Source organism: Urtica dioica, chromosome 4 (assembly GCF_054948205.1).
Source record: "Urtica dioica subsp. dioica isolate 48M chromosome 4, U.dioica_male_clone48M_v1_H2, whole genome shotgun sequence".
Lineage (NCBI taxonomy): Eukaryota > Viridiplantae > Streptophyta > Magnoliopsida > Rosales > Urticaceae > Urtica > Urtica dioica.
Window position 1 is genome coordinate 2,399,819 of NC_142759.1, and position 27,569 is coordinate 2,427,387.

Sequence of the window (27,569 nt, forward strand, 5' to 3'; positions counted from 1 at the left end):
AGTCGACCATTCTTTCTTTTTTTAAAAAAGAAGTGATACGTTTGAAAATAATCTAGTATTTGTCTGCTAATAAGAGCTTATTTTTTTTATGATGTAAATTGGAACACAAGTTTGTAATCTCGGGGGAATATATCGGTTCCCGTCCGAGAACCGGATTTATATAGGTCTCGGTACAGTTTGTTACAAAATCATAAGTTTCCTTAAAAATCGAGGTAAACTAGACGATTTTTAGGTAGAAAATTTAACTAATTATGTGGGTCTCAAATATTAAAGTTTGTAGGCTTCAGCTTAATACTTAGCAAACAATTGTTTCTCCCTTTATAATACTTCAAAAAATTTATAACTCAACTCCTCTAGCGCGATGTGGGATTTTTTTTAAGTGTATAATTGCTTTGTTTTAGTTGTATTGCATGTCTTACCTTTTACGTATCATTTAATGCCTATATTGCATCTATGCAAAGCCAAATGAGAATTACCACCCAAGTCTGTTTCATTTTTTATTTATTCTTTATTTCTTTGATTCTTTTTTTGAAAGTATTTCTTTTATTCTTTATCATCAACCTTTCAACACTTATAAAAAAAATCAATAAATGACAAATTTAATTATTTTAAACTCTTAAATTTGTCATCTAATTAATTAACAATATGATAACTATCCATCAAATGATCAAATATAAAAACTATATTATGTGTGATCATTTAATTTTAGATGATGGTAATAATATTTTGGAACTCACGGTTCAGACTCCTTCCAAATTCAGTTTTGTTAGGCGCTCTGGAAATACTGTTGCTCATTCCTTAGCAAAGTGTAATGTCTCATTATGTTACGTGGCTGAATGAACCACCTTCATTCATGTATTGTTGAACCTCTTTCGACTGATTTGGTCCTAGTGAGCAGTAATAAAGCCATCTGATTTTCCCTCAAAAAATAAAAATAAAGTCTCATATGATCTATTCAATTGACATGTAGCAGCCACAAACTTAGAAGACATTCAAAATGTTATCAAGTATTTCGAATCAATAGCTGCTATTGATATATTATCTACAACTATAAAGTTGACATTTTTCTAGTATTTATATTATCGCCGCCGGTAAACAGGTTGAATAATATTATCAAGGCAAACTGAAATCCTCTAATGCTAAGGTGAGCTAGGCCCCAAATTTTTAAGGGCCCCCAAATTTTTTTTTTTTTTTTTTTTTTTTTTTTTTTTCTATTTAATGAACGAGGCAACAACCGGATAACCTAACGACGCGAGTCAAGTGAAGTGAGCTGGTCAGCACCGAGCGTCCGAGTCCGACCGAGCCGGCACCCAGCACCGAGCCAAAATTTCGAAGAAGGGATTCGATTCGAATCAAGGTGAGGAATTAGAAAAGGGATTCGATTCGAATCAAGGTGAGGTTCTGGGCATTTTTCTGTTTATCTTAGATTTGTTGTGGGTCTTTTTGGCTCTCTGATATCTAGGCTAGACTGAATAATAATCCTTGTAAAGATGAAATCTTGTTTAATTATTGTTGGGTTTTCTCTGGCTGTTTGAGAGGTTAGTTTCGGTTTCTTTTAGTGTTCTCTTATTAATAGGTTGTAATGAATCTTGCAGCTTTGTACAGCTTGCGATTGATTTAGGTTTTAAGTTTCTCTGGACTTCGGTTATTTGATATGGTTTCGTGGATGTTTTTTTTGTTGTTGGAATCTGTAGTGGTTTTGTGTATTACTAATATTGCTAGATGAAACAGCTTCATTATCCTTAGCTGGGTTCTGATTTTCGTTGTTGATGAATTAGCTGATTGCCTAGAAATAGCCCAGAAGCTTCAATTCGGAATCAAAAGTTTGGTGAACATAGCTCACTGAAATTTCTGGTCATTTCCTTGTTGGACTCTCTCGGATTAAAGACATCTTTTTTAATTCTCCATACTTTGTAGATATTGGTTGTGAAATAGTTTTTGATGCTCACTTGATGGATATTAGAACACTGAATTAGAGCAGCCAAGAATGAAAAAAAAATAAAAAAAATTAGGAGATTTAAATGGTCTGGGACGAGACCAAGTGGGGTAGCTCAAGTGAGTTTGAGTCATAAATGGGAAACCCGTCTTCGTATTTTATTTTATGAATAATCGTCTGTATTGTTTCTTGTAGATATTGTTATGTTTTGATGAATGAAAAACTTGATTATAATTTTTTGTTTTATATTTAATTTTTTTATTATTATCAAAAGGCCCCAAAATATTTATTCGCCTAGGGCCCCGGATGATGACATTGCATGTCTTAAATATGTTTGCATTATTGTTTCCGAGTTTTGATTCGTGAGGATAATGGTAGAGCCAATTCTGTTCGTCACGCTATTGTTTGATTGGATTGGATTAGGGTTTTTGTTTTCTCTGGAATTCAAAGAAATGGGTCCTTTAGTGCTAACCGTCGACGGAAAAAGCTCTTCAACGGCATCGCCAGGTAATCAATCCTGTTTCTCCAATTTTATTGTAGTAGTGTGGTTTTGCTTCTTTTCTTCTTTTCGTGATTAGAGGATTAACCAGTCTCTACAGTCAATTGGTAACATTGAGAAGCGATTTTGAATGACTGTTTGTGCAGATGAGTCTCACAAGAAAGTGCTGAACTTGGCTTTTGAACCAAAGAAGAACTTCGCAGCTATCAACCTGGAAACGGAAAAACCCTTCGATTTTCTCCGCACTTTATTTGGTATGGAGATAGTATTTTATTTATTTATTTTAATTTTCCCTTGGAAAATCTGATTCTGGTACAGTTTGTTTGAAGCTACATTTTATTTAAATTTAATTAATAATTTCAGCACTGAGAGCGCTTAGTTTAAAAGATATTGATGAACATAAAGGAAGATGTTTTTGTAAATCGGCTTTCAGCCTGTTAATATAAAGATTCTTGTTTCTAAAAAAAAAAAAACATAAAGGAAGATGATTGCATTTTTTTCTGTGATTTTATTTCGCTTTTTTTTTTTCACATATTAATAATCGATTGGATATTGCAGAGGGGGTTATAGCAGGAGGTACAGCCGGGGTGGTCGTTGAAACAGCTTTATACCCGATTGACACCATTAAAACACGGCTTCAGGCAGGTTAAATATGAATTTTAACGTCTTGATAGTTACTGAGAGGAAATTGATCACACTGTCCAATTATGATATCTCAATACACACTTTTGGGTATCTTCCTATACGTAATCTTGATAACTTGATGTATTTTCATTTGATGAGCGGTCAAATTTGTTTCTATTCCGAAAAATTCCTTTTTTTTTAATGGAATCTGATTTCTGTTTAAATTTGTAATAGGCTGCTCATGGTGGAGGGAAAATAGTTTGGAAAGGCCTTTATTCTGGGTTGGGTGGTAATATTGCTGGTGTATTGCCGTAAGTACTTTCTCGTGAAATTCACAATTAAGACATCTTACTTAAACCCTTTTTCAACTGTGTTTTTGCTTGTTGTGTTCTCGAGTTTAAGCTTGTGGCAATAAAAGCATGTCTTCATTGTTTTCTCCTATGCAAATTAGCAAATTTTGTTTATTTATTTATTTAATTTTTGTTTTTGTTTTTTGGATACAGCGCTTCTGCGGTGTTTTTAGGAGTGTACGAACCTGCGAAGCAGAAGCTTTTGAAGGAGCTGCCTGAAAATCTTTCAGCTTTAGCTCACTTGGTAAGGGGGTCATATTGTTTGATGCGGACAGAAGATTATTTAAATGTAGAATGAGAAGAATGAGAAATCCTGAAAAAGAGAGAAAGATAAAAGAACCACAAATCACAGAGGATAAATAAGGTTCGAACATAAGAAACCTCTCTAAATCAGTTATAAGGCCGCAAAGATGCAAAAATTAGCCGTCTTCCGTATCGTGTCCCTCATACTGCAAATCGACAATTAATATTCATATCAAATCTTGAGAAATTCCAAGAAGAAGAGTATTGTGTTGAAACTTGGTTTGTTGATTTGATTTTATTCAGACAGCTGGTGCACTCGGGGGTTTAGCTGCTTCCTGTATTCGTGTTCCAACTGAGGTAATAAATTGTATGTTTCTGTTTGAAGAAATTTGTATTTGATTTATTTGACTAATATTCCTTTTTGTGGCACGAATAAGGTCGTTAAACAAAGGATGCAAACAGGGCAATTTGCATCGGCCCCCGAGGCTGTTCGCCTTATCGCTTCCAAGGAGGGCTTCAAAGGCCTATATGCGGTATGTACTTCACCTCCTCGTAGCTGATCAATTTATCCTTTTCCCAATTTTCTAAATATTATATAAAAAGCAAGTTGGGTTGTTGTGACCCCGTTCATGTCTAACTCGACGTATTCGTTTTGGAATTGTAGGGATACGGATCGTTTTTGCTTAGAGATTTACCATTTGACGCACTTCAGTTTTGCATGTACGAGCAGCTTCGGATTGGTTATAAATTGGCGGTAGATTTTCCCATCATGCACCAGAAGAAAAAAAAAACCCTCACTCTTCAATCTATTTTCTTTTAAATATAATATTTCCTTCTTAATAGCAGGCATTTCCGATGTGTCTGTGCCGATGATGCTATAATTGACATGGGTATCATTTTAATGATTTTGTCAGGTAAAAAGAGATCTGAACGACCCCGAGAATGCTGTAATTGGCGCTTTTGCCGGTAACAAGACATTCAACTCTAGATTCGAGTGCAAACATGTTATGTAACCTAAAATATTGTCTTATGATCAAAATATTTTTGACAGGTGCGATAACTGGAGCCATAACCACGCCCCTCGATGTGATTAAAACTAGACTAATGGTTCAGGTCAGCCAAGCTATTATCTTTTTTTTTTTTTTTTTTTTTTTTTAAAGTCTATTTAAACGAACGAGGCCGTAATCAATGTCTTTATTTTTTTCCTTGGTTCATCTAAGGGGTCTGCCAACCAGTACAAAGGAATCTTTGATTGTGTTCAAACTATTGTTAGGGAAGAAGGAGCGCCTGCTCTTTTGAAGGTATTTGGAACTTAAGCACCCTTTATATGGAGTTTCCGATTAGTAATCAGTTTTCCATATTTTGAAAAAGGAAAAAAAAAAGGTATTAGCTTGACTGGTTTAAAATCATTGGCTAAACGTAGTTTAGAAACACGGAATGAGGCTGATCAATATTTGGAGATAATTGAATGCCTGAGCTGGGAAGTACTGACCATTGCTTTAAATGTTTTATTTTTCTTCTTCTTCAGGGAATTGGGCCGAGAGTAATGTGGATAGGCATTGGCGGTTCCATATTTTTCGGCGTTCTCGAACGCACGAAGAAATTACTGGCACAGAATCGACCAAATCCTCAGCAAGAAGACTCAAAGAAGGATTAAACAATGTCGATTAATCGTAATTTAGATTTAGACCCTCACTAGGTTAGCTAATAACTCTTGAGCAAATAGCATATCCTTCCCTGGGGCAACAAGAGTTTTGCATCAAGTTTTTCCTATCTTGGGTCAATGCTCGCTTTTTAATTTAATATTTTTTTTACTGATACTTTGACGGAGAGTTTTCATTTCGACTCCCGTGAGCTATTCATTGTTTTGAAACTAAATAATTTGATGGAGAGTTGATCATTTGGAAAAAAAATAAAGAAAAAAATAAAGATCTCTTGAACAGGCATTTGTATGGAGAAAAATGACACCATCCAAAACAAAATGCACCCGGTTGCTGTGCATCGTACCCAAAGTGTAAATAAAATAAATGATACACATCAACCGGGTGCAAACTCATTTTTCAATTTTATATGTCAAACAAATGACACGATTTGTTGACATGTGGGTTTGCAAAAACAATCAATTGACAATCTCTTGATCTAAGTGGTCTCGTTTCCTATGAAGACCTGCCGATTCCAACGTTATTTCACTTTTATAAAGGGAAAAAAAAAATCACTCACGAGACGAGGGTTAATTGAAGAATATATAGTCGACATAAAAAACTAACACCATAAATGGTCATTACATTCAGCCTGAATTGGAACTTTTGAACTTCACGCAGACACAGCAGCGAGCGAGAGACAGAGAGAGAGAAGGGAAAGAAAAAGAACGAGAGAAGGGAAAGCAAACAGACGGAGGGAGAAGAAAAGAAAAGAAAATGTATTTTTGTTATAACTCACGCCCATTAATAGAAATGTCTAAATTAGTATTTTGATCGACAACGAGGTTGACAATGAGAAAAATGGGAATTGTCCAAAACTCCAAATTTATATTTTGCTTGACAATGAGAATTATGTTATTAAACACGTGTCAATTTCTCATTTGTTCATCTTTCTCTTCTGTGTTACTTTTCCATTTCTCTTTCTTGTCTCTCTGAACGAATAGGGGCTGTATAAAATGCACTCTGTTTGCTATGTATCATCCCCAAAGTATAAATTAACGAATAGGGGATTTATTTATTAATAGTAAGGTTTTTTATTTGAACAAATTACATTTGGCAGAACATTATCAATAAATAAATAAAAACCAAGAAAAGTTTTCCAGCAGTAGACGAATAAAAACGGATCTACGCTTCAAGAAAGATAATCAAATAATTAACAACAAAAAAAACACCCCAAAACCTATGTATTCCTTACCAACCTTGCGATGATCCACGTCTCTTGCTAGCAAAAATCAAAAACCCAAAAAACTCGCATATATCAGCTCCTTTAATTTCAAATTTTCCCCCCCCTCCAAAAAACCCCATCAAAATCATTGTCATCACATCAACGGTAGATACGCCCCGCCGTGTCCCTTCCTGAGCACGAGCGGGCCCGCGTTCTCCGGCACCTTATCGAGAACATTGGCGCAGGCCTTGATGACATCGTTGAAACCGGTAGCCACAGTAGCGAGCTGCAACTTGAGCCTCCAGTCCCGGGTCCTCCTCAACAAGCACCGAAACGAGCGGCCCAAATACTTAGCCCACTCGGCCGGAAGCCCGCCCCCGGTGAGCCAGACGGAGAACTGGGACTGATCGCCCCTCGCCAGAACCTCGGCCCGATAAAACTTGGCCAAGTCGGTGAGCATGGCCGGGTGGAGGGGAAGAACGGCGACGAACTCTGCGACGAAGTCTTCGAGGAGGTCGGGCTTGAGCATCTGGTTCCAGAGGACGAGGGCCCACTCGCTGGGCTGGTTGAGGGCGTAGGCCTCGGCCACGACGAGGGCTTCTTGGAAGCGGGGCTGGTCGACGAGGGCCCGCCGGGCGTTGGTCTCCGAGAGGTAGAGCCACTGGGTGGTGTCGGGCATGCGGATCTGGAGAGAGAGGAGGGACGCCTGGGCGCACGCTTTCCGGGTCTTGTTGCCGGAGTCCACCGACGAACGCACCTCCGCCGCCTCGATGTAGTAACGCATCGCCGACAGAAGGTCCTCGTTGTGGTCTCGGTCCTTGCGCGCCAAGTAACGACCGCAGCACTGCTCCGCCCGCGACTCCAGCAGAGCCGCCGTCTCGTGTTTCATGTCAAAGTGGTTGTACACCTGCCACGCATCACTCGTTTTAGATCCAAATACATCAAAGGCACGTATAATCATTGCGGTTTTTTAAATTATATATACAACTATTAGCTTATCAAATTGATTCCAGATACAATTTTGACCACAAAACTTTATGAAAGATACTCAGGTATCCATGGTTTAATGAGTTTCAAAGTACGAGGTTTAGATATTTATTTGAAAAGATGGGTTCAGGGATATATTTATATCGATTTGATCAACTTGAGGTTAACACTGAAAGACGCAGTGACAACGAATGAATTTTGATCTTAACTCGGTAGATATGTTTGTTATTTCGCATTTTTTTAGTTGCTCCAAATGAAATGAAAAATGTAGTTTTATTACGGCCACACTATCTGCAAAATAAAAGACCCGAAAATTTCTAATGACCAAATATGATACTAAGAAGAAATTATGATAGAATACGAACCACTGCGAATGCGTCAAGATCATTGGGATTAAAATGCTTCAGTGCTGTGAGAACAGCCATCAGAAAACCCCTGACAGCTTCGGCGGTGTCGCTGTTCACATCGGCGGCAGCTGAAAATTTCTGAAGAAGAAGGTCCAACTGACCGTTTTCTATGAGAATGCCGAGAATAAAGTTCAGAGTATGGAAGTTTCCGACTCCCGTTATGAGGCGAGCCAGGCACGGAAAATCACCCTCTGAGACGTAAGCATCGACCCTCGTCGCAGCGAGGGCCACAAGAACATCAACTCCATCGAGGCAAGCCGATGATTTGTAAAAGTGGTGGGATAGGATAAGCAGCTCAACCTGTAAATATCAATTTTTTTTTCCCAGTGGCAAAAAAGATCTTTAGCTCGTAAATACAATATCAGCATTTTTTTTAAAGAAATAGGATTCATAATTCAATTCCCAAAGTATCATATATATTATTTATTCAAAAGAAACACCAGGAATTTTTATAAATTGGCCATGTCCTATTTTTCATATAATGTCGTCATTTGATACCTCACAAGCATGTGGTATTTCTTGTCCGGTGATCACCATACGCATCAATGCGTGGCCGATTTCTGGTTCAGATGGGCAAAGCTCAGCCCATTTCAAGAAGTCCGAAAACCTCCATAACAACGGAGCGGGTCCTTCCTCCTTTTGAGAATCGATATATCCACCACGATGCGCAGCCAATAGGCCCTAGTAGGAAGAAGAAGAAGAAAAATAAAAACAGTGAGAGGCACATTAAAGGCAGAGCCTGAAAAATTATCTTGTAAAAAACACATGAACTTTCCTAAAAGAAGGAAACATCGGCTCCAAAACAAACCTTCAGAAAGGATTCTGCAAGAATTCGAGCAATACTAGCTGCTGGCATAGAATGAGTGTGCACGAGGAGATTCGCTTCCTCAAACGATTCTTGTGCTTTTAAAGAAAGCAACTGTAGTAACTCAATTGGCTGCTTATCGAATGCCTCTACGAAAGAAAGACCCAAGACATTTGCCGCTTTGACAACTGCAATTATCCTTTTACAAAGTCCTTTTCCTCTCCCTTCACTGAAAATGGTCACTAAACTCTCCAAAACCTGCAATTCAAATGAAGAGATGGATAAGAAAAAAAAATGAAATCAAAGTACCAGCATCGAATCAGCAACAAGCAGAGAGAGAGAGAGAGAGAGAGAGAGAGAGGACTATAACCTGCAGTGGTTCAATCTGACGCTGATCGGTCAGTATGCTATGACTCTGCATGACTGTGCACACATCTTCGTCCAGCATCGACACAGACACAAGCCCACTCGGGGTTGAGAGAGAACCTAGCTTCAAAGCCACATCGACAAGCACGAACTCGGACGGTACTAGTGTGGGAGACAGCTTGTGTTGGAGTTGCTTGGCAGCTGATATTTGACCAAATTCCAGTAAAGAAAGAACGGCCCTTTCCAATTCTTCGGGTCCAACCCGCTCCTCCCATCTAGAAAAGGACATACCTGCTTTTATATTCTCGTCCGGCAACAGTATTTCATGTTTGGTGACGAGAGAACTCAAAATTTCATCAGATTCAACGCTCCTGTCTACTGGGTCCACTAACGGACGTCTTAGTGGCATATAAGCTTTTGCCCTCCGCTTAGTCTTTGTAGTTGTCGGATCAGAGTGGTTCTTGTAATTCACCTGGTAACTTTCTCTTGGATCCGGTTTCTCTATCATTCTACTCTTGCTCGTGTTCATATGATTGTCCATTTTCGTTATTATACTTGCCGTCTTGTCAATTATGCTGGAGCTATTTTTAGAGTCACGAACCGAACTCATCAAAATAAAGTCTCCATCACTTTTTGCTTGTGCTTCTGATTCTACTGCTAAGAGCCACACTTTCGTCTCAATTTCACGCAGAAGATTTAGCGGATAAACCCTGAAAAATTGCAAAAACACGGGTCAGATAATATTCTTAGTCAAACCAGTTAATCGCCAAGTAACTAAATATATTTTATTTCTCTCAAGACTTGGGGCTTGTCGAGACCCGAATCTCCAATGCATGAGCTGGTAAGGTGAGTTGTCTAAGTCGATATGTTTCTGTTGTTTGTAATCTGTTTTTCTATTTGTTAATACTAGGTTGTTTTTTTTTTTTTTTTTTTTAAAGAAACAAGGGACTTTTATTGTTAATGGCAAAACGTGAAAATTAGGTTTTTTAAAAATTAAAAAAAATGTAATGACCACGCAATTGATGAGACTGTATATCACTTACGGGTCGGACAGGGTTATTGTCCCACTCAACCATTGAAGAGAGAGCAGCAGCAACTCATGAAGCTCTCTAGCTGGAAGATCTTTTTCTGCAGTCTCTGCGTGTTTGAGGAAGAATAACCCTGCCTGTAAAATTTGAAGGCAGATTATAAGATTGATCAGATTTTTTCAACTATCACATCCACCAAAAGCTTCCCTTTCTTTTTCTTTCCAGTAAGAAACAAAATTCGATTCACTGAAATTAAGAAGGGATATTGCAGAGAGGCAATTCATAGTTAACATACCTGCAGAGCGGGGAAAGAATATCGGATAAATAAAGTTTGGCAGTGGCCCCACAGAGCGAATCTCTCTTCTGGGACATCCCAAAGGAACTCCTTCCACTCAGCTACCATAGATTCAGCCTATTAAGTGTGAAATCACCAGATTCTCAGATAATCTTTTCCAACACAAACAATTTACAATTAAAAAAAAAAAAAAAAAAAAACTTTCACCTGAGTTTCAGTAACGTGATGTACTGCTGATTTCCAAGCTCCGCCACTGGCCTCCAACTGTTTTGCCCAGTTACGAGCTTGCTCCCAATGACCATTCTTCTCCAACTCCGCTAGAAGTGAACCGTCATCTAAAGTCTCATCCCCAAGGTGCAAAAGCTCATCCTTGCGTAGTAAAGGCTCGGCTAAATTGATCTTCCAGTAGAGACGTCGATACAGAGTGGCTGCTGATCCTCCATCACCAAAGTCGGTTGCAGCAAGAAGTTCTAGCAAGCATCTTCTTTCATATGGGGATGGACAGCTTAAGAGTGTAGCATCGGCAGCTTTGACTGCCATAGAGCTGATCCACGAAACACCCGAACCTTCCCTTCCAGTGTTTGCATTCAAGTTTGTTGGTTCATCCTTGATTCGGGCAGAAAAGGAACCCAGATGCGCTGATGCTTCAGATAGACGCATCTGTGAAAATGCCTAATGAAAAAAAAAAAAAAAAAAACTGTGAAAATCTTGATTCCAACATCAAATAAAATTCTACCTTTCTCAGCATCAATATGAAGAAAACATGAGTAAAGTAAGAGGGGTCATGAAAATTTGATATGGCTCACAAACCTGAAGACCACGCAAGAAAGGTAAAAGGGAACACGAAGGAAGGAACATCTCAAACGCCCTTAACAAAGGCAAGAATAAGTTTTGCTCGCACAGCACCGCGACCATCTTAGAGAGTGAAACTTGCCCATCATCCGAGCTATGATGTTCTGCTTCCCTTTCCTCTTCAACCGTAAAATCTTGGGCTACGAATCTCTTTGAACCCAAAGAGCTTGAACCATTCGCCATTGCAGAGTCTGATGGAACTCCTGGTATGGACACCATATTTCGCCTGCGTTTTGGATTCATGCGGTTGTAATGAAACGCAACGACTCTGCTTCCTGCCGGCAGAGAATTCGTAGCTTCGACTGCTGCTCCAACATTATCAGCAATCTGGGATGCTATATCATTCACCTTTATCGATGAAGTCTCCCTGTATATAACAATTTGGCGTTAAGAACTAACACTCTTACCCCCCACAAATGATGTAGAAGAAAGCCGACCTTGATAAATTCTTAACAAAATTTACTTCAATAGAGACATGACTTGATATTAGGTAAATATTCTACAGCACAATAGAGAAAGATTTGTTCAAAGGCGGTAACCTCGCTGCAGTAATTTCCAACCATACGGTCAAGCAGGAGAGCGGAGACACATCTGGAAAGCAAGATGCAATCAATGCCAAGATTGACCAGGACAAGTCCTTTGCATTCTTCAAGAGGGCCTCTCCGGGATTTCTCTGCTTCTCACACTCGGCCAAAATTCTAAAGAGTTCAACTGGATAAGAAATATGAGCATCTGAAAAAAAAGTTACATTCCTTCTCTGCGAGTTTTCACCGCTAGCCTTTTTTCTTGACTGCATGCTCTTCAGAACTGTTAATATATGAGTTTTGAGGCACGGGTCACTGAACTCCTTCGATGCCTGAAAATTTTCATCATAAGAGGATGCTGTAATACACACTAATATACTGTCTAAACTTTGAAAAACTACTGAAATAATAGAGAAACTTATTTACCACTTGGAAAACTGCATCAAAAGAATATCCTCCAACCTGAGCCTCAGACAAAAACCCAACCTAAAAAGGGGGAAAACGCAAATAAAATTTCAAGATAAATGATGTTATTAAAAAAGTTTCACTCATAACAAAAACAGAGACATTAATTACCCAATCGTTATCTCTTGCTAGTACAGCAAGATACTTTGTGCTTAAAGGAAGCTGGTGCATCTGACAGAAAACCCTAACCAAATTCCAGCGCAGGCTGGCTTCTTTTTGTTCGGATCTCAATTCGATCCCATCACCGAGTCCACTCAATAGCCAAGACCCACATGTATTCCCATCATCCATCAGAGGGAGGCTCGCCTTCTCCAAATGATGCAGGACAAGAATGAGCCCTTGTGAAGATCGGTTGCCGATAACAGAGGTTGGAGTTTTCTTGTTCTTAGAAATGTTTGCAGTATTCCGATGCAAGTAATCATCTGCCAAAGCTCTAGCAAGAGACTGCACTTCATCACCTTCATTGGAGACTGCACGAAATGGAGAATTCTTAGGCGAAAGTTTCCTCTGGCTGTTGTTGTTTTCGCTGGAGTCGTAGAAAGAAGATATCCGTCTCAAAGCAGCAATATCCACACGCAGCATACTGGCAGATAAACCACAAAGCTCCATGACAAAGGCACACGAAGCCACCATGACGGAATCTTCGAAGTGCATAATGGCAAGTGGAATAACCTAAAGAAGTAGTTGTTTTCAGTATGAAGGATAAAATAAAAATTGATGAAGTATAAAAGCGCTATTGGATGACTAGTGAGTTTCATATTAAACATATCAGTATCACATACATAAATCAGCATAAGAGAAGACATTTAATCCTTACCGATAGAAGCAGTGCCTCTTCAGTTTCAGTCACAGGCGCTAGAAGTCTTTGTAAATCTGATTGGATATTTGTCTGTCCATGTGTAGGTTCACTGGGTTTCCCTTCTGATTTAAATTTTTGGACTCTAACATCTAAAAGACGTTTAAAAGCTGATAAAGCTCGTCCTCGGTGAAAGTTGTGCTCAAGCCCAAGGCTACTTTCCTGAAATCAATATAAACTTTTCAGATAGATAGTTCGAGCCAATGAAATTTCAAAACCAACGAGCATACTGAACTTAAAAACAGCTATATCAAGGTCATCTAAAATTTTCAAAGCCAAAAGTTTGGCTGTAGCTGATAAATATACAAAATGTCTACTGAAATGAAGAAGCAGTTCAAACAGTACGTATCCCGACATGAACAAGTCCTTCCTTATATAACCACTAGAAAACTAGTAACAGGATAAATGAGAATATCCCGGATGCCCAAAAAACCACACAAGCAAACTTTTCTTTTGAACAATATGGTGGAATATATGGAAATCATACATCAAGTGTAGGATCATAGAGCTCTTCTTCAATCTGTTTCTGTATGGTTGCTTCCCATGAGATTGCATTAATCTCAGCCTGCTCATCTGCATTTATGAAAAAATCAATCTCCCTGTGCCGCAAAGTATCTCCAGGCGGTAGACCTGACATCGATTGCCATCCAAGTGGCCCCTGAAACATCACGAAGACAATATTTGATGAGATGCTCAACCCAAATAAAAAGAAATATTTTGGCACCATTAACATATTTCCATTACTAAGAGATGATTTTATGTATATTCTGAAACAGAAGAAAACCTGGACGTAAAGCTGAACTAATCTTCGAAGAGCCTTAGGAAACCAACTAGGGAGCATTTGAAGAAGTGAAGTATCATTTCCAGAAGAGAAAAAGATCTTGTCGCGCCAGTTCAAATAGTCCGACAAAGCTGTAATGCCATGTTATACGTCATAAGGAACAACTAAACAACTCACAGATGAAAGTGCACATCTCATTAGCAATGCTAAAAAAAGTTAACAAAAAACAAAAACAAACCGTTATCTGGTTTAGGACTCAAATAGCTGAGACTTGTATCCTGTCCAAAACATGCTGATGAAAATGTGCGATACAACGTAGGGAAACTCTGTAAGGCAGGCTTGAGATTCTCCAATGTGCACTGGCTTGAGGAATTACTGTGCCTCTTCACAACACCACTACTCAGAGAACTCTGAATCGGTCCAGGTGCGTGCATTAATGTGGCCAAAGCTGCCAATTCTCCTCCTCCCTCTGCAATGTCATCTACTGTACGGACTATTTCATCCATCTCAAGTACACCTAGATTAGTAGGAACTGAACCGCGAGATGATACAGTCCTAGCATTGGAAAATGAAGCATCAAACTCTCGCCCCTTCACCCTTGATAGCATCAACCATTTTGCCCATTCACAGTCTCCCTGTGCAACACATTTGATAAATATTTAGTACAATGGGTACGCATAGCAAGTAATAAAAATTCAAAAAGACGTGATTTGATGTAGTTGTTGTATTAAAGCTTTTCTCAATGATAAATATTATTAATTTCGTATTAAATTGGCACGTTTACAGATCGATTCCAAAAAACCTAGTTGACATATTTTCTACCGAATAACCCTGGAATGTTAGAGAAGATTGCAATGAAACTTGCCTTCATTCAGAATAGGATATTTTGTGAATCAATTTTCAAAGATGTAGAATTCAGTATGAGAAAATTGTCAGAAGAATACCCGCCAAAGGAATAAAAAAACAAACATGAGTAAGTCTAGAAGAAAAACAAATAAATTGAAAAAAATAAATATTCAAAATAATATCAAACTAAATTTAGTATGAGAAAATTGTCAGAAGAATACCCCCAAAGGAACCAAAAACAAACATGGGTAAGTTTAAGAGAAAAAAATTAAATTGGAAAAAATAAATATTAAAAATAAGATCAAACATGACCACTTACCGCAGCATCCACGAGTGAAGAAAGAGAGCCGTTATCTGGAATCACCATGTGCTGGTCAAGGTAAAGGTCCAAAAGGTATGGCAAATTGTATTGCACACAGTGATGTACAAGTAATCTATGAATAGCATGCACCGCATTAGTATTAAATTCTCCACCATCTGAGGAATTTACATGTGGAAAGCTGTCAACCGAATCATCATTTACAAAAGTTGTGTAACTTCCAGAAATAGATCCAGCCCGAGCCAGAAGTGGTACGATTTCTTCTGTGCCTTCCCAATACTCCTTCGAAAATACAAGTTTCTTTGCAAGCTTCTCTTCCATGTTCATCTTTAACCAGATAGAACCCATAATATTAGATGGCAAATTTAACATTTGTATATCTGGAACTTCAATGCACACAGAATCCAATTCTTCAAAAGCACACAGGTATTTTCCATTCTTTGAAGATTCCACATTGGACCTTACAGGCTGTAGACTATCCACACTGATTTGGATATTTCCTGTTCCTAAACAACGTTTAGGAATCTGATCCAACAGTACAGAAACTCTCTTCCAGTCACCATGGGCAATATAGTACTCGAGCTCTGATTCCCACCGTACATTAACATCCATGACAAATGGCTGATCCAAGATTATCTGTGTAGGTAAAGAAATGTGAATAAGAACAAAGTAACAGAATAACAGACAATGCATACCTACAACATATATGAAGCAGATATATTCAGAGAAGTTAGAAGCAGAGAGAAAAAGTTTTGATGTATTTTGACATCTGGTCTAGTAACTTTTTTGCAGGCATGCGCATCTAAACAATGTATGCCCATATACAGCTAGAAATAGGACCAGATTCAAATTTCCTGTATATATGCTGAAACCGTTGTGAGCATCTGCAAATTAGTGATTATTTTTAGTAGTAATTACAACTATGGATAACTCAATTTACACCAATTTTTATTATATTTTACTAAAACCACAGTTCAACCATTAATGACATGCTAAAATAAACAATTAATTGAGTAACTTAGCCACCAAAATTTGGAGATTTGCTAAATAGCCAAACTTTTGTAAATTTTAAGTAAATAGTCATTCTGGTGATGTGCCATTGTTTGGACGTTTTTAGCATTCTATTTATGTCCTTGGAGTCTGATGGTTATTTACAATTATTAACAAATATTTACAACTATTAATGTTTTTTTTGGCTTTGTTGATAAATTGTGTCTATTTACTTGAAATTTACCAAACGTTGGCTATATGGCAAAACTCGAGCTTTCATATATGCTTATATATCTCGAGAGCTCTAAAATAAAAACTAGTCCCAAACCTTGGGGCCACTGAGAGGATCTCCTGGTCAAACTGTCAGGGACCCGTTGTCCTTATTCGGGTAAAGTCCAAATATACCCGGTTATTAGAAAATAAGAAAAACAAAATCTATTAAATCAGGGAATAATGAAGCGAACGAAAAAAACCATCGCTGTATGAATACATTTGTTAGACCTGTATAAGTGTTTATAGACCCGGCATATTTTGAATATGCATGTGCCTGGTTGGTGAGTAATACCCAAAAAAACAATGTACAATATGGCTTACACGTTCAACAGTTCTTGGGTTCCAGAAATTGCACCAGACAGCAGCTGCAGCCCAGTATCCCGAGAGAGCATCACCGCCCTCGTCAACATCAGGAACACAAGGGTGTTCATTGGTATCAGTCCACGAACCTAAAACGACTCCATCAACCTCACCACACTCGATGACAAAATTGTTAAATGCCTTTGATTGCAAGAGGTGTAACGCTTTTTTCCTCGGTGACAGTGACCTCACCGGATCGCCTGTGTGTTCTTTCTGCCGACGACTGTATATTTTCCAGAAACTGCTGCTAGGGTAGAGCCTCTGTTGCAAAAAAAAAAAAAAAAAGTTCTGAATTGTTCTTCACTTGAACTAAAGGTACTTTTTATCAAATGAACTCTACTGTGATTGAACTAAAATAACACTCGATACAAAAATTACTTACCTCAATAAGTAATATTATATCCATTATCTTCCACTCCCGTGGTCCAACATAACCATATATTTTCATCTCATCCAAGATCTGCATGCGAAGAGATCTCCTTACTGTGCCAAGCAGTAACTGCTTGAGACTGGTTTCAATGTCCTCCCCGAGCCTTTGTAACGTTGCAACAGCAAGTCCAGTTTCTCCCTGTAGTTAGTTTAGTATAAATAAATACCGATTGGGATGGAAAAAAAATTGGGTAAACATCACCATAATAAATTTACCTTCAAAAATAGTTCATATGCTATAGCTCTTCCAATGTCACGAACTTCATTAAAAATGTCGTGAGGCTCTTTGTCATCAACTAAATCTCTTGAACGATGGAGATGGAGTTGAAGAACAGCTAATGGTAAACGTCCAGAGAGTAAAGCATCATTGACCACAGTTTTTATGTCCATATTACCTATCTTCCAACGAGCAATCATCTGCTTGGAATTTTCCGAAGAGAGGGCTTTCTTTTCCAAGGTTCCTTGAGGAACAAGAGCAGACATGTCATGTAAATTCTGTAGGTCTAACTGGGCTTTGAGATCCATAGGTGTCAAATCAATACTTTCAGGTACATCGTTTGGATTTAGTGTCTCAGAAGATAGGATGTCTCTGGAGAGAACTGAATATTTTGACTCATCAGGCGAAAAATCTGTCACTGGTCTTGATTCATCCATGTCGCTGCCAACCTGTAATGAAGAAAGTCCAAAAAATTCTGTTTTATGCCAATAAATGTAACTAGAACGATGAACCATACAAATCATGCCAATACCTGGCCGGGCCTCCTAGATTTTGAGCTCAGACGAGACTGTAGATTCCGAATAATTTCCAAAAAATGAGACATTTCACTAAGTCTTCTTTGGGTTTCCAATTCCTTTGGTAAGCTATCACCTGGGACCGATTCTTCCATCCCTCCAGAACGTGGTAATGCATATGCATCGTTGTCATATTGCACTCGTCCGTACTTCCGTATCATTTTCGTAGCAAACCCGGTAGCTAAGGAAAGAAGCCTAAAATGCAAAATCAGGTTAAATGACTTCCAAAATAGCAGCAAGCAAGGTCTAGATGGACTTCAAGAAGCCAAGGAAATAACAGAGGACTGTAAATAATAATTACCACCTAATAATAAACTCAATTTCTAAATACACGATTAAAGAATATACTATCTATTATTATTTACTTGTTTATGTATGAATAACAAGAAAAATCTCTTAGCTCAAAGAACCAGCAAAAAGAGTCTTTCGCCTTCAAGTTTTTTTTTTTTTTTTTCTTTTCGAATTCAATTTTAATGCCTCATATGACAACTATACAAGCAATACATTCATCAAATATTTCTGCAAGGCAGAAGAGGTCCACGTGATCATGCCACAAAGATCAAAAGCACATAGAACAAGTATAAGCCAACAGAAAACCCTAAACATGCTTTGCAATATGTGACCTGGATTTATGCTTCATGGCATATCCTTTCATGCATTATTATCAATGTACCAAGTCAAAATTAATAATAGATCTATATAAAAATTGTTTTAAAATATTGTCTTGGCTTGATTACTGAAAACAAAGGCATAGAGATTTACCTTGATGCAGCAGAAACATCACTATCGTTGCCTATACTACGAAGCATAAGATAAACTGCAGCAAAAAGCAGTCTCAGCAAACCTTCTTCTGCCAAATTGACACCCACGAGCATCTCTAAACATCTGGCCAAATGGCAAAAAGAAAAAGTTAAATTCATTACTTGGAGATTTCCAGTGTATAATACATGCTTCGGAAATATATAATAATAATAATAATAATAATAATAAAGTTAAAAATAAAAAACATTAATACAATTGAATTCTAGCATGCATTAAATTGTTTGGGCCATGGAAGCCATGATAGATCATACACCAGTCATTGTTTAAAACAATTATATCTTAAAACAACTTGTAGTGACATAGACATTTAGGAACATTACGTTTACGGTATAAAAGAAGACTTACTGCTCCATATCATCAAATTTCAAGTAATCCAAAGCCAACTGCAATCGACGTATCCGACATATTTTCAATCCCCAATCTGCAAGTGATGTACAAGTCTCGAATTTAAAATTCGTTGTAGCGGAAAATCTAAAAAAGTTTGCTACAGCATTCATATCTAAATATTTGTCTACAAGATAAATTAAGGGTCCATTAGGTATAGTCATATTTACACTTTCACATTGCTATATAGCCAACATTCCGTAAATAATAGGTAAATGGCCACGTCCACGTATTTACACGCTTAAATTGACGTAAATAAAAGGGTGAACCAGGAATGCCACGTCATGTTTGTGACCATTTACCTAGTATTTACAAAAGGGTGGCTATATAGCAATCCCAAACGTTTAAGTTGGCTAGTTACCTAATTTTTTGATAAATTAATTGCACCTAAACTCTTCCTTTTCTTTTGTTTTCAGTGAATATCTTGCAATAAAAAAAGCAGATATAGTAAAACGTACTTAAGTCATTACCGTTTTCTGAACATAAGCGTTCTGCCTCTTCAACGCTTTCATACAAAAGAACCCTGTCCAGAACTTCGATGGTCCATGGTTCGCATGATTTTTCTGATTCTTTTATCTCCAAGTTGTCTTTTACTGGATTCTCAAGGCCAGACTTGATTTCCCACGGTCTATATGCTATAGATTCAACATGTAAAAAACTAGATGAGACTGAGACAGAGGGAAGAACTACAGAAAGTCCTCTTTCTGTCACCAAGTAAAAACACCCATGCAATGTGCAGCCAATGGCATCTCCAACAAGACCTCCTTTCCTTTTATTCGGAGATAACATTCTGTACTTAGAGAGGCAGTTATCATCACGAATACTCGAATCTGCATAAAGGTTGAGATGAAAAATTTGGCCACTGTCTTGATCCTCGGTGTTGTGCTTCCTGATCAGCCGTGTAATTCCAAACGGAGAAAAACAAATACCATCGTCCACATTCAACCTATACGTAGGAAGAAAGATTGTACGCATAAAGTGCAGCTCTGGTTCAGTTTCACAAATAGCCTGACCGGCTATCTCCGATGCAGCAGAGAAACCACTTAAGCTTGCAGTGTGACGTTTCTTTTTTCCATGGAGGTTCCAGTGATGGATGCTTTGAGTTACGTTATGCAGTGAGGATATATACCTGTCTCTCAAGGGTGGAAATCTAGAATCGCCGTTATCAGATAACTTACGGTGATCCCTTTGGCAACTTATATCAGAACCACCGACCTCCCAACCCGCCAAAACCCCTGCTCCATTTTTATTCTCTTTGTCTTCGAGATGGCGATCAAGAGATATCACATAAACGACACCATATTCATCAACAGCCGCTAGCAATTCTGCATCGGCGATCAACCTCGTAAATACTCTTTTGCCAAATGAGTGGTCACGTGGACCCTGCTCTTGCATATTCATCTCGGGTTTAAGTAGACTTGTCCGTAAAATATCTAACTGCGCAACATACACCCCTGACTTTGCAGAATGGCAAACAACAAAGCCGTGAGAACTGAGAGAAACGAGAAGATCGCCAGAAAAACGAAAATCCGCCCACTCAGCTCCCGGGCCTACGTTTTGATTTTGCTCAAGTTTAATCAAGGAAACCCATTGTATTCCCCGACTTGCTAACCGAGCAATGAGGACTACGTTTCTGAGCGCATTTATTGTTTCATCAGGCTTATCGACTAGCCGGGGATCTACCAATGTCAAAGCAAACCCAATATAGTTATCTGAATCACTAGAGAACACTCTTGTGCATTTGTACAAACTATCCGACCCAATGCCAGACCTAGTAGATGGAAGATCTGGCTCAACACTACTAGAAGCAGGTGATGTTGAATTGAGAATTGAACTCGTATCGTGCTCTGAATCATGAAATCTCTTGTTCAAATACTCTCGATCGTCCAACGAAGGGGAGTCCTTCAGGAAGTGTAGCAGAGGAAAACTATCTCCGAGAATACGAAATGAGACAGCCTTTGCAGAGCACGGAAACGATGACCTCTTTGGGAATTCGGTCCATCTTCCACCGTCGGATTCAATATCTTCGACTGCAGTTAAGAAAGACCGTAACCATGTCTTGGAACTGACGCCATTACTTTCTGGTATTTCACAGTTTCTATTTACGTGATTTACATGATCAACACTCCTACTGATATCATCCGATCGACTTCCAGGTTCCTCACCTTTAATACCCTGAACCTGTGTCATCGAAGGACCCCATTCCACCCAACTTCCCTGCAAAAACTCATCCTCCAATTCATTTCCGGATACTGCAGCATCATTATTCTGTTCACGAAATATATGAACAGTCACGCCGTTCTGGCCAGATACAAACAATATCTCTCGGAACAGGGCATCCTCATGCCGATTGTAAGTTTCCCCACAAACACCCCAGGCAACAGAACTTACATCGCCCACATTTAAGTACCTTTCAGATGATGATTCATTTTCAAAGGTGTTGCCATCTTCAAAATCTATGACCTTTACAGGGATGCATTGCGAGTCGAGTATCCTTGAATCGGAAGCTGAGCTTCGGCGATGATCAACACACCCACCATAGCCTTTCTCCACTTCATCGGTTTTTATCAAATCTTCTGCAGCTACAAGCATGTCGACAGAAAGGAAAAAATGGTATTTTACAAAATGTAAGCACCGAGAAAGCTAAAAAGAACGTTCTAGGCAAAAGAAATCATAATAATTCAAAAAAGAAATCCGCTTAAGCAAGCAGCAGAGCAAGGGATTTACAGGAAATAAGCAATAACTGAGAAAATTCACCTGTAAGCAGAGGAACAAGTAAAGCTTCATTCCGAAGTGAAAGCAACAGTAACAATCGCCTCGTAGGAGAAATAAAAGCTTCACGAAACTCTGAGAGGTCAAGCTTTGGATGAGAAGGTCCCCATTTGTACAATTGCAACAAAGCGGGTTCCTCACCCACTAAAGGCAGACCACCCATCTCGGTTCTTTCAAGGAATCAAGAAAGCAAACAGAAAAATTGAACCCAGAACTAATCTTGCAACCATAAGCTTCGCTGCATCTAGAGAAAATAAGGACAAAGAACACATTTATCACACTATTAGCAAACTGATAACAATAAAAAATAAATAAAAAATCAGAAATTTACAATAGTGATAAAAGATAATTAAGGAAAGATTAAAAAAAAAGTAGACTCCCTAAATCATTGAAATCCACTCATATACTCAATCCTCCAGCAAAATGAATACATCAGTCATAGAATAAAATTGAAGCCGGGACTGAGAGAGAGACAGTTGCAATAAAATCTAAACTTCCATCCCAAAAAATGGAATCATCGTGGGAGAGAGAAACCTATTCTTCGGCACCGCCGTCAGGAAATAAAAATAAAAATAAAGGAAAGATAAAAAAATAAAAAAAAGTTAAAAAAAAAATAAAAAAAATAAAAAAATCAGGCAATCAGGCAACAAGGAAAGATTAAAAAAAAATTCCTGAATACGACTCACAACTCTCCAAGCAAGAACATCAAGATTACAAATCCAAATATTGTCAGTTGCAAAAACATTTATTCCATGAATCAAGCATTGAAGGATACTAACCCTAATTTCTAGTTTGGCGATCCATGATTATAGGATGGAATATGGAGTGTGGAGGCTGTATTTTCCCAGTGAAGGGAGTTTAGGTTTAGTCGTTTTGGGATTGGCTTGTCCCTCTCTGTCACAGACTTTGTAGAAACAGGCTTGTTATCAGTAAATGTCCGTTTGTTTCTTTAGAACAAAATTGATAGAATCTTTCGGTTATTTTTCTTTATTAAATATACATAATTAACAGTGTCTAGAGACCAACTGGAACGGAACAATTTTTCACTTCCTTTTTACCTTTAACAAACAATTCATCAACTGAATCAAGATCAAACAAACATCAAGTTTCACCATAATTTCGATTTCTATTAATCAACGCCGTATCCGAATAAATCAGACCACACCGATCAGAATTCAAACTCATCCATAAACTGATTTCATTTCATCTTAGTCCTTTATTATTTTCTCGGGAGTCAAACAAACAGAAATTCAGTACAAAAGCATGTATAAACACAATTCAATAATGACTCCAAAAGCCAAAACACACAAAGATAAAATCCCGATCAATTTTCAAAAACCTCAATTAACGAGCTTCGAAACAGCGGACTGAACTAAGACTAGTTCATCAACATAGATATGTAGATGCAGAGAGATATAAAAATAGAAATACAGAAAGACACTGGAGACCTGTAGGGACGGCGTAATCGAGAAGCTCGCGGCCATCTTCGGCGATCTCTTTGTGTTTCTTCTTCTTCTCTTAACCGTTCGCCTGAGTTTTCTTTTCTTTTCCTTTTCCGACAAAGGACAACGTAATAAAGAGATTTGAGTTGAGAATCAAGGGTGTTATTGTCAATCCGTATAATTTGTATATTTGCTTCAAAAAAATCCAGTTTCTAACTTCTGTGTAAGAACAGAACTTCACTGCATGTTATTAATATGTATTCTGATTTCTGATACATTAATTAAAAATATATAATCAGATTTTATCATCTAAATAAGAATCAGATACCATCGAAAGATAATAATAATTTCTCAAAATAGATCAAATTTATATTTGTTAGTAAATTAGCCAATTTGAACATAAAATCATGCTACACCTAAATTTAAACACACCTCTTATAAAATAAGAAACACATTAGTTATGCTACGAAAAATGTATGACATAGTTCATATTTTTGTATTCTTAATGAAAACAAAAGTTAAAAAAATACCTGATTCTCAGGAAAACAGTGTTATTTTATTACATATTTATGTGTCTAAAAAGTCATTATTTTTAAGCAGTGTAAAATTTCACTACAATCTTGGTGATAAAAAAATAAAAGAATTTCACTACAAATGTGATAATAAAAACGGTAACTGAAAATTTTGTTCCACTGGTTAACATTACTAAAATTTTCAGTAATGTTCATCCTAAGGATTGACTTTTCGGGAAAACCGGTCGAAGATCGCCTTACCGGAGAGTATCGGTACCGGTTCGATATTTACCGTTTTCGTTCCAATTTACCGGTACTTTCCTGTGGTTTCCGATGCTTTCTAGCGGTTTCTGGTACTTTCGGTGCTTTTCAGGGGTTTTCGTTCGTCGCAAGTTTTTTTTTGTCAACTTTACTTGGTTTTCGGTAGATAAGTTTCGGGGGTTTCTCCAATTTTAGATTTTTTTTTATCATTTTTTACTTTAATCCACGATTTCAAGGATTTGAGCAATGGATATGAGTTTATTGGTTGTTTTGTATGTTTTTTTTTTTTATGTATTTTTAGGTTTAATCCGAATTAAAATGTTGATTTTTAATCCAAATCTGAGTTTTTTTATGTTGTAGATGATGATTATGATGTTCTTGAGATGAATATAATGTTTAATGATGATTAATGGTGTTCTTGAGTTTAATATGATGATTTGATGATGGATATGATGATTTGTAGTGATGAATTGATATCATGTATTTGTCGTATGAACTATGAAAAGTATGTTTATTTTTGCAAAATATTTGTCTGAATACTCATCGATTTCCTACATTTTTTGTCGGTTTTCTCTACGGTAAACGGTTTTCTGCCGGTACCGATTTCCTTTTTTGTCTGAATACTCATTGGTTTCCCCTCCGGTAAGCGGTTTACCCCCAAAATTGAAGTCTCGGTACGGTAACGGTAACGGTAGGGCGAACCATGGTTCATCCGATTTTTTTTTTTAGATAATAGGACTTATTTTATGTTTGATTTTTTTCCTTAATTTCATTAATAGTACCGAAAATCATCGAAAATAATATTCCACTTCTAATAAGGTGGAATTCATATCCTTAATAACTGAAAGCCTTCTTTTCGTTAAGGATTGGAATTTTCAGTCATTGAAACTATAACTTTCGATTTTGTCCGGTTTGATCTCTAGGGAGGTCAAGCAATTGCTTTAGGTCCCCTCTAAATAAAGGCTTATATCATGTAGAAATGACCTATATATTTTAGACTTAAATCATCTAAAAAAACAAATCTAAATTTAATATATTTTAGCCCTAAGATATATATATATATATATTAGGCTCAAATATATTAAATGGTCTAAATAAAAGTTTTAAAATGCCTGTAAAAATAAATTTGCTTTAGGCCTAAAAAATTTTAGAGCCGGACTTGCTTTCGATAACCATCAATGATGCTTGAGATATTTAACTACATATACACATTCACAATTCATATTAATCATGGAACAAAAGTCATTGATTATTTCATTATTGTCGAAAAATAAAAATAAAAACTATTGGATTATTGTGGACAATTTCATATGTGGAAAACCAAAGATTAATACCATTTATTAATTCGGTTTTGAAAAACCAAAATGGTTTTAGTCTTCACGTTTGTGTTTTGATATTTATGTTATATAATGTTCTGTAAACTGTTCAACTAGTAAACGTCATTGAATATATAAGGAACGCAACATATATGTGTTCTCTCTTCTCGTTTTGGCAATATAGATCATTCTTGTCATGCTTACGGATATATTGGCCCCATGAACATCTCCGACCACACTTCAAAACACTATAATTTACACCATTTATTCTCTAACGACACTATATAATAAGCACCAAATTGTAGTGCGGTGACAGTACCGCACCAAATTTGTTGTGGATAATGTAATACATGAAGAAAAAAAAATATTATATTTTTAGTACTTATATTCCATTACCAAATTACTTTATTATGTTTTTATTGGTTTTAATAATATAATAATAGAGAATAGTTCTTTAGTTTGAAATTTAGTGCTGTGTGGTTGGAGGAAAAAATAAATTCGGTGTTAAAATTCTACTAAAATAGTGTAATTTCAATACCAAGTGTTATGGTTGGAGAGAGTTGCTCTAGGGCGTGTTTGGTTAGTGATGATTTGAGGGAATGGAATGGATTCTTAAAAAAGTTCATGACTTTGTTTGGTTCAATATTTTGGATGAGAATGATCATTCGCATTCCAGAGAATGCTCATTACTTCAATTTCATTCCATCACACTATGGATACAATCACCATTCCATAAAATAAACATCCATTTTTCCAAATTTATCCTTGAGAATTATATTAATAAAATAAAATTAAAAATTATTTGCTCAAACTATCTGGAACAATCAAAATTCAAAAACAACCCTCAATACCAAATACCACCGTTGGTGGCGGATCTCGCGGTCCCGCCGTCGCCATGGCGGCCGCCGCCTTGGAATAATCTCACAGATCTCTCAAGAGTAACTCGACTTAGTAAATTTGTGGGAAAAAAACTCAGTTAGGGTTTGTTGATAGATTCAATATTTTTTTCATTGGTATTGATCCATTAGTCAATGGCGACCGCCAAGAATGGTGGTCTGAAGATCATGTTGGCGGCAGCGGTGAAGAAAGGTGTGACGGACTCTAAGGTGGCGATATTCGGATTAATATGAGCGGATCGCGATTTAAAACAGAACTCTCCGTCGCCTCGACGGCGGTGAGGAATGATAGGGCGTACCTGCGGAGAGGGCCCATGGTGGAAATTTTTTTTTTTTTTTTTTTTTTTTTTTTCTGGTATGGTGGAGGTGTATTGGTCTGTGTTGTTCATAATCTAAAACTAAAACTTTGGTTGATTTTGATAATACTGGAGCAATATTCAGCGAGCATTTTGTTAATCATGTAAAAGTGTAAGGAGAATTTATGTAATCTAAAAATAATTATAGTTCATCCCTCCAAAATAATAATAATAATAATAATTATTATTATAATAACTATCTCAATCCCAAAATAGATTTTCTGATAAAATTATATGGAATTTTTATACACGTTAAACCAGGGAATGTTTCTTCCATGTCCAAAAAAATGTGATTACACGGATCATCATTTTTGTACAAAAAAAATAAATGGAATTATTACTTTTACATATTTACCAAAAATAATGGTTAGCTATTGACTGTCAAATGACATTTTGCAAGTGATAAAGATTGTTTCAAGTTGTTACTTGTTAACCCAACTCATTAAACTATAACCACAGAGAAGCCTCCACAAACAAGCTGCCTAAACCACAAAAAAAAAAAAAAAAAAAAAAATGGATGACAAACTCATTCACAACACCACATTTTAAAATAAAATAAAAACCTCAGAGAAGATAATTGCTCGCTCCAAGCTAATAATTAAAGAAACCTTACCACAAGCTGAGTTACCGAACAGAATCCTAATCACGACATTCTCAAAATACGAAATACGATACGAAACACCGGACAAAAGAACTGCCTCGGAAAACAAATACAGAGCTTAAGTGACTCGTAGCAGTAATCAAAGATAAGCCCGTAGCTTTATGCTAGCTCAGAAACTGCGATTTCAGTTCATTAAAGAAAATATTCCAAGCAAAGAATATATATTTCTCTAGCCTCACAATCACAAATGACAGGTATCACGAAACGATTCATACACAAGAATGGAAGAGCAACACAACCAACAAGGACCCACTG

General features: G+C 37.2%; 2 protein-coding genes across 5 annotated transcripts; one reads left to right on the forward strand and one right to left on the reverse strand.

Annotated features, from left to right (window-relative positions):
- The first annotated feature begins 1,204 nt into the window (after nucleotides 1-1,204).
- Nucleotides 1,205-5,584, forward strand: SAMC1 (S-adenosylmethionine carrier 1). 3 transcript variants are annotated; one of them, XM_089611294.1, is made up of 13 exons: nucleotides 1,205-1,357; nucleotides 2,360-2,443; nucleotides 2,582-2,689; nucleotides 2,994-3,076; nucleotides 3,294-3,370; nucleotides 3,563-3,653; nucleotides 3,956-4,009; nucleotides 4,090-4,185; nucleotides 4,317-4,406; nucleotides 4,567-4,618; nucleotides 4,704-4,765; nucleotides 4,873-4,953; nucleotides 5,181-5,584. In XM_089611294.1, the coding sequence occupies exons 2-13, from the start codon at nucleotides 2,389-2,391 to the stop codon at nucleotides 5,307-5,309; spliced, it is 978 nt and encodes a 325-aa protein (XP_089467420.1). In that variant the 5' UTR covers nucleotides 1,205-1,357; nucleotides 2,360-2,388; the 3' UTR covers nucleotides 5,310-5,584. The 3 variants fall into 3 exon arrangements, with proteins under 3 accessions (XP_089467420.1, XP_089467419.1, XP_089467418.1); XM_089611293.1 differs by having other exon boundaries at nucleotides 1,211-1,393; XM_089611292.1 differs by lacking the exon at nucleotides 1,205-1,357 and having other exon boundaries at nucleotides 2,007-2,443.
- Nucleotides 5,585-6,318: 734 nt separating this feature from the next.
- On the reverse strand, nucleotides 6,319-23,543 carry LOC149399223 (spatacsin carboxy-terminus protein). Of its 2 annotated transcripts, none has more exons than XM_089611291.1 (26): nucleotides 23,319-23,543; nucleotides 21,856-22,114; nucleotides 19,569-21,674; nucleotides 19,060-19,135; nucleotides 18,655-18,777; nucleotides 17,850-18,087; nucleotides 17,317-17,766; nucleotides 17,054-17,239; nucleotides 16,633-16,932; nucleotides 15,049-15,684; nucleotides 14,122-14,518; nucleotides 13,887-14,014; nucleotides 13,590-13,760; nucleotides 13,064-13,264; nucleotides 12,358-12,918; nucleotides 12,208-12,267; nucleotides 11,797-12,113; nucleotides 11,216-11,624; nucleotides 10,613-11,077; nucleotides 10,406-10,522; nucleotides 10,126-10,247; nucleotides 9,087-9,792; nucleotides 8,720-8,974; nucleotides 8,410-8,592; nucleotides 7,870-8,211; nucleotides 6,319-7,424 (listed from the first exon to the last, which is right to left on the reverse strand). In XM_089611291.1, exons 2-26 carry the CDS (start codon nucleotides 22,031-22,033, stop codon nucleotides 6,672-6,674), a joined length of 9,480 nt encoding a protein of 3,159 aa, XP_089467417.1. In that variant the 5' UTR covers nucleotides 22,034-22,114; nucleotides 23,319-23,543; the 3' UTR covers nucleotides 6,319-6,671. The 2 variants fall into 2 exon arrangements, with proteins under 2 accessions (XP_089467417.1, XP_089467415.1); XM_089611289.1 differs by having other exon boundaries at nucleotides 19,569-21,680; nucleotides 23,319-23,542.
- Between the last annotated feature and the right edge of the window lie 4,026 nt (nucleotides 23,544-27,569).

What these genes read in the sequence shown, in the direction of transcription:
- SAMC1 (XM_089611292.1), top strand. Translation starts at nt 2,308, where the DNA reads ATGGTAGAGCCAATTCTGTTCGTCACGCTATTGTTTGATTGGATTGGA. An exon ending in GTATTCGTGTTCCAACTGAG is followed by an intron (nt 4,010 to 4,089) that starts GTAATAAATTGT and finishes GGCACGAATAAG; the next exon opens with GTCGTTAAACAAAGGATGCA. An exon ending in AAACTAGACTAATGGTTCAG is followed by an intron (nt 4,766 to 4,872) that starts GTCAGCCAAGCT and finishes GGTTCATCTAAG; the next exon opens with GGGTCTGCCAACCAGTACAA.
- LOC149399223 (XM_089611289.1), bottom strand. Translation starts at nt 22,033, where the DNA reads ATGGGTGGTCTGCCTTTAGTGGGTGAGGAACCCGCTTTGTTGCAATTG. An exon ending in TCTATGATCCTACACTTGAT is followed by an intron (nt 13,265 to 13,589) that starts GTATGATTTCCA and finishes TATTGATTTCAG; the next exon opens with GAAAGTAGCCTTGGGCTTGA. An exon ending in GTCAGATTGAACCACTGCAG is followed by an intron (nt 8,975 to 9,086) that starts GTTATAGTCCTC and finishes TTTGAATTGCAG; the next exon opens with GTTTTGGAGAGTTTAGTGAC.